Source organism: Accipiter gentilis, chromosome Z (assembly GCF_929443795.1).
Source record: "Accipiter gentilis chromosome Z, bAccGen1.1, whole genome shotgun sequence".
In the NCBI taxonomy this organism is placed as follows: Eukaryota; Metazoa; Chordata; class Aves; order Accipitriformes; family Accipitridae; genus Astur; species Astur gentilis.
Window position 1 is genome coordinate 71,531,945 of NC_064919.1, and position 9,139 is coordinate 71,541,083.

The following is a 9,139-nucleotide window of genomic DNA, read 5'->3' on the forward strand; positions in this document are numbered from 1 at the left end:
AAGCAAGTTTCATTATGTTTATACTACTGCTCAGTAACTGTCTAAAAATTTCCCTTACTATGTAACCAAATTGCCAACCATTCACTTTTAAGAAACACTTTTTCTTCTGAGCTCACTTTCTCTTTAGAATGAGTAAGCATTTAAGACAATCAATTTCTTCTCAGGCACAAAATCAGAAATTTTTCACTGGTCCTGAACATCAAGACAGCAGTTACCTAGCAACATAACCAGATGGTCATATTATTTCATACTTTGCTGTTGACAGTTCAACAGAGAGCTACATATCTGCTAAAAGAAAGTATTCACATGACTCTGAGTTAGTGGAATACACTTCTAACAGTAAATATACAAAAGACATTAAGTAATTCTAGACATTTATTTTTCAGTGTACAGTGTCATACATTTAACATACAGAAATAAGGCCCAAATATCGTAAAATATGTATATAGTGTTTGCTAGACAAATACTTTACTAAGAACAAGGCATATTCCAGCCCGTACTTCATGGAGTTACAATGAAGTCCAGGCACATAACAGGAAGACTTTATTTTTAAATGATTTACAACTCTTTTGGTCTGTTTAACAGAAAATTAACCAACTGAAGCAGAACTTCATCATTAAAGCCTTTCACACTACCATTTTCCACAACATCATACAATGGCTTACTATCTGTACCCCAACAGATATTCTTCCGAGGGTTATTTTGAATAGTTTCTACAGTTAGTGCTAAAGTATTTAGCTGGTAACAAAAGAAAGCAAAGTATTTTCCATCAGTCACTACTGCTTGTGATACAAAAGGACGGGTCACATCTGCTTCATTCCAGAATCCTGCAAAATAAAGAAACAACACTAGTTACACAGGACTTGAAATTCCTATCAGCACACACATCTAAACCCCAATCCTGAAATGCAGAACAACATTGGGAATTGCAGCAGCCACTTAGTAGGGGAAAAATTGCTGTCTGCTTTAGCAACACAAGCATTCTTCATACAGACTAACTAAAATGCACCCACCAATTAAGGATATTTCCAAGATCAGGGGACACAGTGACATATTTGCATTTAGTACACGGTTTCCTACTGCTGACTGATGCAAACCCTGCCCCGATCAGCCAAGTGACTTTTCGAAATTACGTAAGTTACTAACACATCCAAGTTGTGCAAGTGATCTGAGGGGAAATGTCTTTCGGCAATTCCACTCTTCTCACAGGGCAGTGAACGTTTGTTTCATGACAGAGGCATGCATGTGTATGCATGAGCATAACTGACTATAGCAACCAGCCAGAGAACACCAAGCACGCTATATCAATAAGTATTAATGCTTCAAACAAGCCCTGCTGAGCATTAATAGTTTTTAAAAATTTTTCTTTACATATTTATGCATGTGTCCTAGCACACACAGTAATATTCTTAAAAGATATTTGGTATCATGTGCAATGAACACTGCTAGAAACTGTTACAGAACAAAGAAAAAACTTTATAGATTTGAATCATGCTGTCCTTATAACTCATAATGTGCTTACAACTGTAACTAGCTTTGAAGCCAAAACTTGGCTTCAATGTTTTATGTTCACAAAGCAAGCCAAGCTTTCTAACATTTCATTACATAAAAAATTTGATGCAAAGCCAGCAATACACATCATAGTCAAAGGATTTTCTTTCACGTGTTGTTTCACAAGTGAAACTACAAACCAGGTATCTTCTAGTAACACAAGATAACAATTATATTTACACAAATAAGCAAAGACTGATATCATGTGTCTATCCATCCAGGTCTTCTGGGATTTTTAGACAAACACAGGCATAAAATCCTAAAGTAAGGCTGCTGACATTTTGCTTTCACTGACTGTAATTTCATAGAATGGACATTTCTGAAACAAAGGGCTAAGCAACATACTTGTTTCAGAAAAAAAAAAATTAAAAAAACCCAAACTGTTCAGTATCTACCACCTTTCCCTATAACAAATGTGGAGTGAGCAAGTGAATGCAGGATTGAGGGTTTTGCACAGGCTTAGCTTTATATGTGAAAAAGTATTTTTCTGCATAATTAATTCTCCCTAAGTGAAAGTACCAAAAGTCTTAACTAACTCCCTTGCACAAGGTCTGCTTCATTCATTGGTTCAATTAAATTTTCAAAGACTCCCTTAAAGGATGGTCTTCAGAAGAAAAACCATGAGAAAAAGGTGGCAGGGACAAAATGTTAGAGAACTTTACAGTAGGCATTCATCATGAGGAAGAATTTATCAAGTTGACTCTCTCACCTTGATACATTGCTTGTGCTGCTGTCCAGGCAAAGAGACTTGCAATACCATTAGCTCGATAAACAACTTCAATCTGATCCTCAAGATTTGCTCTTATAAACCTCTGCCGGTTTAGCTTATCAGGAATAAGATGAAACTGGGTGTGTCCATAACAGCATGGATCTGCTACCTTTGATCCTGTGTTCCCCAAAAAGAAAAAAATTAAGAGCATTCTCTGACTGACTCTTAATTACACATACAAACACAACATTACTATCAGACTCCAAACAACAGAAGGTTAAAACCTCTATTGTAGGTCTGTATAAATGTTGAGATTCTTCCATTTCTGGGTGAGACTGGAGGTCTTGCCCAGCTCTAAAAGGCAAGAGTTCACTACTAAAATGGCTCTGAGGAGATGTATCAAAATTCAAAGTCAGTTTTCTGCCGATTTTCTATTCAACCCAACTCCTTCAAGTGAATCTGGACACAGACTACTATATGCATAGGACAATGCTACTCCCCAATGCCTCACCGACATGGACTCTCAACAGAGATTTAAATACTATATATATTTATACAGTATAGTTATATATAAAAATATTCAAATATTTTTCCTGTTGATGAGAGAGGAAAGGTCAGAGGGGTGGTGAAAAAGGGTGGTGAAAAAGGTCAGAGGGGTGGTGGGGTTTTTTTTGTTGTTTTGGGTTTTTACGCAAAAAAAGTAGTTAACATTTCATGACTAGAAAGTCTTACCTATAAATACCTTGTTTTCATACTGCTTTTTGAACAACGGCAGTTTGGATGGTTTGTGATCAATAACTGGAACATCTCCAAGATCTGACTCCAGCGGTACAATCTTGAAGGAAGTAGAAGAAAAGCCATTGACCTAAGTCATGTTTCTGACATCAAGCCTCACATAAAATGCCACTTTCTGGTCAGACAGCAGAGGGTGCAAGTCTAGCTTACATACACCATATATATATGACTTTAACTGAAATTAATTTTTTGCAACACAATTTCTTGTCTTGTGATGAGTGCTAGTATGTGCATCTTATATCGATGTCTGAATTTTGTGCAATACACAAAAAACACTGTGTGAAATGGAACTAAAAAAGCTGCCAATCGGTACTATCTTCAAAACCAGAATCTGCTTCTGTAGAAGACAAGCAAAAACAGTCAATAAACTAACTTGAACCAGCAGAGTGAGTTTACAGGTATTCAGTGTTTAGTACGATGTAACATTTTTGACTGCCTAGACAGTTCTTCCAAAATGCCAAGGTTTTTAACATCTGATGGTACTAACCTAAGCAAATTGTACAACTAAGTTAGCAAGAAATGTTCAGCATTACAGAAAGTGGAGCACAGTTTTCTGGTTTTGGTGGAAACTGGTCAACAGAAAACTTCAGAGGCTACAAAATTACCTTTGTATAAACCTGGAAGAAAAAGATTAGAATATTAAATCAGCTTCCACAAAACTGAACATTCAAGAAAACAACTGTTAAGCAGTACTAACAGGTAACAGAGCTCACAGATTGTATGTGCTCTATCTTACTCCACTTTTTTCTTCTGTTTCTCTCATCTTATCTTCTACTGAGGACAGAATGTTTCACACCACATTTCTTATTCTTGCTTCCACTTACAAGCATTAAATAAGTTAAAAACTCCATTTAATTAAGTGTAACAACATGCATTTTATCTAAAGCACAAAGATGACCAACTTGAAGTTCAGAAGAGTGTCTCAAGATCTACAAAGCATTTACACCACAACAAGGTAGTAAGGGCATTAAGACTTGAAAACTGCACAAATGTTTTACATGCCTGATCAAGCAGTTCCTCCATATACTACCTATTGCATGGTTTCAGTGGCTGTCAGAAACATGAGTGAAAATGCACACGATTAACTTGCTGTTGAAAATATCCACACCTCTGGAAGTTGCTTTGGTACACGGATCTGGAGGTGCGGCTTATCATCTATCTGAAATCGCACAGGATCAACTCTACCCTTTCGATGTCCATGAACAACAACTTCCTCACCATGATGCCAGTAATAGTGAACATCAGGTTTTAGATCTGAAACAGAAGAGAGGATTAGAGAGAAATAGAGATCGCCCCTTTGCATTTAAAACCCTCCCAATTCTTGTTGTGTAGCTGCAGTAAAACGGAAAAATCAAAGTCCACTCGCACCACATGGGACTATGGAGACGAGATTAATTACTAGCAACGGTCTGAACAACTCCGCTACACCAGCGACGCTCCTGCCGTGTTCACAGACCAGGCCCACCACCCAAGGGCTCCCACTCCCTCTCCCACCCATCCCCATTCCACACCAAGGGAGGAGGCAGCCAGCAGTGGGTTGCGACCGCACAGGGAAGCGGCGAGAGTGGAGACGAGCTGCGTAAGGAATGGGCCGGGCGTGTGATCCTGATCGCGGTAGAGGAACGGTCGCTTCTTGTTCTGGTAGAAGCTCTCCTGCAGGAGGGCATCGCAGGCAAGCGACCGCAGCTCGCCCATATCCACGCACGGCGCCTCTCCCGCCGCGGGCTCTGGGGTTTTCGCAGCCGCCGGTGCCGCCGTTCCCGGCTCCGGGGCTTTGGCGGCCTCGGGTGCCACTGCCGCCGCGGGCTCCGGGGCTTTGGCGGCCTCCGGCGCCACCACTCCCGGGGCCTTCACGGCTGCCGGCGCCGCTCTCGGGGGGAGCCCCGGCAGGAAGACGGTCTTGGTGAAGCTCCGGTACCAGCGGTCGGCGTTGAGGGCGAAGGTCTGCGGGTAAACCATGTACTTGGGCCGCTGCCGCAGCCCGTAGAGCCGCAGCTTCTCCTCGACCGAGGCCGCCGCGTGCACCCGCTGGTGGAAATGCTCCAGGCGCCGCCGCTTGGCCGCTTTGCTCTTCGCCGTCGCGGAAGCCACTACGGGCGGGTAGAGCGAGTCGGCAGGCTGCGGGGGGGCAGCAGACTCCGTCTGCGAGAACCAGCACCGGCCCTGCCACAGCAGCCGCCGCCCCCTGGACGCCGCCATTTCGCAGGGCTGCAAGGCAGCGGAAGGGCTGCCGTCAGCAACTGGAAAACCCGATTGGTCACTGAGAACCACGTGAAGGAGCCAACCTTCCAATCGACAGGCTTCTCTGGGAGAGAGAGTGCTGCCGGGACAGCAAGGCGCGGTCCTCTGGGGGAATAGTGTCACTGGACGGCCCCGCTCTCCCCTGCAGCGCGGCGCAGCTTCTGCGCATGCGTTACAGGTGCCTCACCTCCTCTGCGGGGACGAGAACTACAGCTCCCAGGATGCACAGCGGCAGGCGGCCCGGAAGTGCCGCGCCTCACGATGGCTTTCTGTCGCCGTGCCCTGCCCGGCCCTGCGAATGGCGCAGCTCCGTGAAGGGGCGGCTTGACCCGGCCCGGCCCGGCCCCGGCCCGGCCCGGCCCCGGCCCGGCCCGGCCCCGGCCCGGCCCGGCCCCGGCCCTGGCCCTGGCCCTGCTCTTGCTCCCCGGCCCCAGTCCACACGTCAGAGGGAGGCCCAGATCTCAAACGGAATGGTTGTGTTGCACAGCCAAGGAGCCCTTACCTGCTTTCCTTCGATAAGACGGCATTTTTGAACCAATTCTCTACGTGAGCGTTTTCAGGACATAATTACAGACACGCACACACCCCGCCCCACCCCCGCTGGTTTGAAAGACCGCCCACTCAATCTAAGTGACAGGCATAAATCCTCTCTAAAATAAAATAGGTTGAACCCTTTCCTGTACCGAACCCCTACTAAGGACAAAGGATTTTGTACAAACCAAGAACTGTAGCAGAAAGATGAGATAATTTATTGACAAAATGTGGAAATTTGAACATGCATGACTCGGCCCAGGGCATGAGGAGCACAAGCCAGTCTGATTGCACGCATCTGTTAACGTAACTCCGTTATACTGTGGGAAAGACTCCTTTTTACAGGGTAGTGGGTACACACAGCACTGCGTGTAAACTAACAGCTTGCTGGAAACTGTAAAACCTATGAAGCTGGCTTTAATAAAGAAATTCAACTCTGCTAAAATATGATCTGTTATGGTGTTTGTTTATGAAAGTGGAAATAAGCTAAAACTGGCATACTGACATTGCAAGAAGTGCTACAGTGAGTGCATTTTTATGTTTGAGATACCTGGAAAAGTTGAGGGTATTTGGTGGACAGATGAAGCTTACTATTTATTAAAAGTTTTCTTCTTTCATTTTTTTTTTAAACTTGATCACTCGCAGTATTCTTGGGAGATGGGGTTTTTTCTGTATTTCCATGACATTTCTGTGTTGTCTGAACTGTCTGAAACGTTCAGACTGACCAGGGGTGGGAGAGGAAATTATGAGTGGAATTGGGACAGGAGACACATTATATACATCCCAGATAATCTGCTCCCTTTCATTAACTTCAGCTTAGCTTTCTGCTGAATTGATGTTCAGAGCTACAATGGTATTTGGAGCAATTTTTGGAATACATGTCGAAGGTTGAAACCCCATGTTCGGGCTGACGTTTTCAAGGAACATAGAATATAAAACCATTGTCTTCTTTAAGAGGAAATAAAATAGAGATTAAAATAGTCCTAATGCATAGGTAAACAAAAGCTGCCCTTTAGTTAAGATTCACAGGGTATTGTATAAAAGATAGATTTAAATGTTAAGTTGCAACTCAGTTAAGTAGTGAGTATTTAAACTTTGGATGTTTGAATCCAGCCACTCTCTTCACCAGGATGAAAAGACAAGGCCTTAGATCAGATGACTGACCATTTAAGGAGCAACCTCCCTCCTTTTCCTTATCCCACATAGTACAGCCTCCCAGTGCATCTGGAAGCCTGTTTTTCCTTTGATTGACAAAGGGCACTGGCCAAATGTGCTCAAGGTAAAGCTATTGAATCTCTTCCCTTGTGTTCACAGCCAGCAATGTCATAAACTTACAGAAACATTATGGAAAATTACCATTATTCTTCTTGGGCATTTTGCTGCCTCATCTCCTGTTTCAAAATTTGTTTCCTCTGGTAGTTAGGAATATTCTTCTAATTTCATGCTTAAATGTATTCATGGTCAATTTATACCTGCTTGTTGTTGTGCCAACATTGTCCTTTAGTTTAATTAGCTTAGCTTCCTCTCTAATGTTTGCCTTCTAAAATATTGATGGAGACCAGTCATATCACCTCTCAGTCCTCATTGACAGAGACTAAACAAGCTCTTCTCATGCAGACAGGTCTCCATTTCCTTGATCATCTTAACAGCCCTTTCTTGCATTTCCTCCAGTTTTGCATTTGTCTCAGGGATATGTGACCAGACTGTACCCATTATTTCATACAAGGGACTGTATTACATACACCAGGATTACTAACATTTTACCACTGTTAAAAACCTTTTTCATTATGTTGTCAAACCAGAATTGTCTGCCTTGTGAATGTACAACACTGTGAACACTTTTGCATAGGGTATTTTGAACCCTTTTGCGTAGGATATTTTAAACCCTCAAGAAGTTCAATACAGAAACTGAATATAAGTGATGAAGTAAGTGAATGTTTAAAGGATCATTTTTATTTTCCCTACTTTATTCAAAGTCTTTAAATGTTTCTTGCAGGCTGATACTGACTATAACATTACATAAGAGGTGTCAGGAACCAGTGCTATGCTTTAATCTACACTTAAAATCCCTGAACTATCTACTGATATCCTGGTCACAGTTCAATTTTATTTGCTTGGTGTACATTGTAGTATCATTCATCTTGATGTAAGAGGTGCAAGGACTTGGATAAAAGATAGACAGTCTGGTTGCCAATAGACAGTCTAGTTAAAGGTACTGGCATGCTTTGCTGACAGTTCCATCGTAAGCTTTTGGTAAAAATGTATTATCCAGCCATAGATGTCTCAGTTGGAAAAATCAAACTGACAGTTCAAAAAAGATCAATTTTCCTTCTTTACTGAGATAATCCACAGTATCCAAATTATCCAAAATCTATAAACCCAGAGCATCTTTATGTTGGTTAAATGAAGGCTTAAAAAGAGCCTGGATTAGAAAACTCATACACTGCCTAAAATGTTCAATACAAATGCTAAAGAGAATGCCATAGCCTCAAAATAAATCTAGAATTGAAACTAGAAAAACCCCTGCATCTTAGTTCCAACATGAAGGTCATTGGAGAGGGTTAGTTTGAAGCCCAAAAGTAGTTCAGAAACTAGTGTACTTCACCTTATTGAACCTACTCTATGGGAAGGAATGACATAGAAATTACTCTGCCTCTGAAACTGAGACAAAGTACGTTAAATGTACTCATTCAGAGATGAGATTGCATAGACATTAATTACTGGGCAGGGTTGGTATTTCCTATATACAAGTGTAGAAGCTGCTTAAGTGCACACAATTCTTCAGTAACACTCACCAGAAGTGCAGGCACAGCCCAAATGGGATCACAGGGATCACATAATGATGGCATATCCTATCCAAGGCTGAGAAGGAGGTGTGAGGTCTGAGTCTGCTTCGCCTGGCCATGGCGGGATTGCTCTGTGTCCCATAGGAGTCACTGCTGGATCTCCAGCCTCTGGGAAAGGATTCAGCCCTCGCACCTGCTAAGCTGTTTCTTCCATACCTGTGTCTTGGTGGTGGCACCATGCACCTTATCTGTCTCTTATTTTAGAAGGCAGACGAAGGAGGTAACGGTGAGATTGAAGCCCTTCAAATTAGGAAACTTCAAAAGGGAGCCACAAGCTAAGCATGGGTTTTGTTGTAGGCCGAGTAACAAAAGATACTGTAGTCATAGAGCAGTGATGGCAGACCCTTGGCACATCTGAGGGCATGCTGAGAACTGATGATGTTTCATTCCAGTTCTCTTAGAAAGGCAGTCCAAAGGTACGCCAGAAAACAGGCTAGAAATCAGTTCTGGAAAGTCCATAGTGAAA

General features: G+C 42.6%; 1 protein-coding gene across 1 annotated transcript; it reads right to left on the bottom strand.

Annotated features, from left to right (window-relative positions):
• Positions 1 to 362: 362 nt before the first annotated feature.
• On the bottom strand, positions 363 to 5,298 carry MRPS30 (mitochondrial ribosomal protein S30). The gene is made up of 5 exons (XM_049794363.1): positions 4,567 to 5,298; positions 4,164 to 4,309; positions 2,993 to 3,095; positions 2,261 to 2,437; positions 363 to 827 (listed from the first exon to the last, which is right to left on the bottom strand). Exons 1-5 carry the CDS (start codon positions 5,252 to 5,254, stop codon positions 559 to 561), a joined length of 1,383 nt encoding a protein of 460 aa, XP_049650320.1. The 5' UTR covers positions 5,255 to 5,298; the 3' UTR covers positions 363 to 558.
• Positions 5,299 to 9,139: the final 3,841 nt, after the last annotated feature.

Excerpts from the sequence above, each read along its gene's own strand:
- MRPS30 (XM_049794363.1), bottom strand. The coding sequence starts at position 5,254 with ATGGCGGCGTCCAGGGGGCGGCGGCTGCTGTGGCAGGGCCGGTGCTGG. Across the intron at positions 4,310-4,566 it reads GCTGGCTGCCTCCTCCCTTG|ATCTAAAACCTGATGTTCAC; the intron begins GTGTGGAATGGG and ends CTTCTGTTTCAG. Across the intron at positions 2,438-2,992 it reads TGAAAACAAGGTATTTATAG|GATCAAAGGTAGCAGATCCA; the intron begins GTAAGACTTTCT and ends TGGGGAACACAG.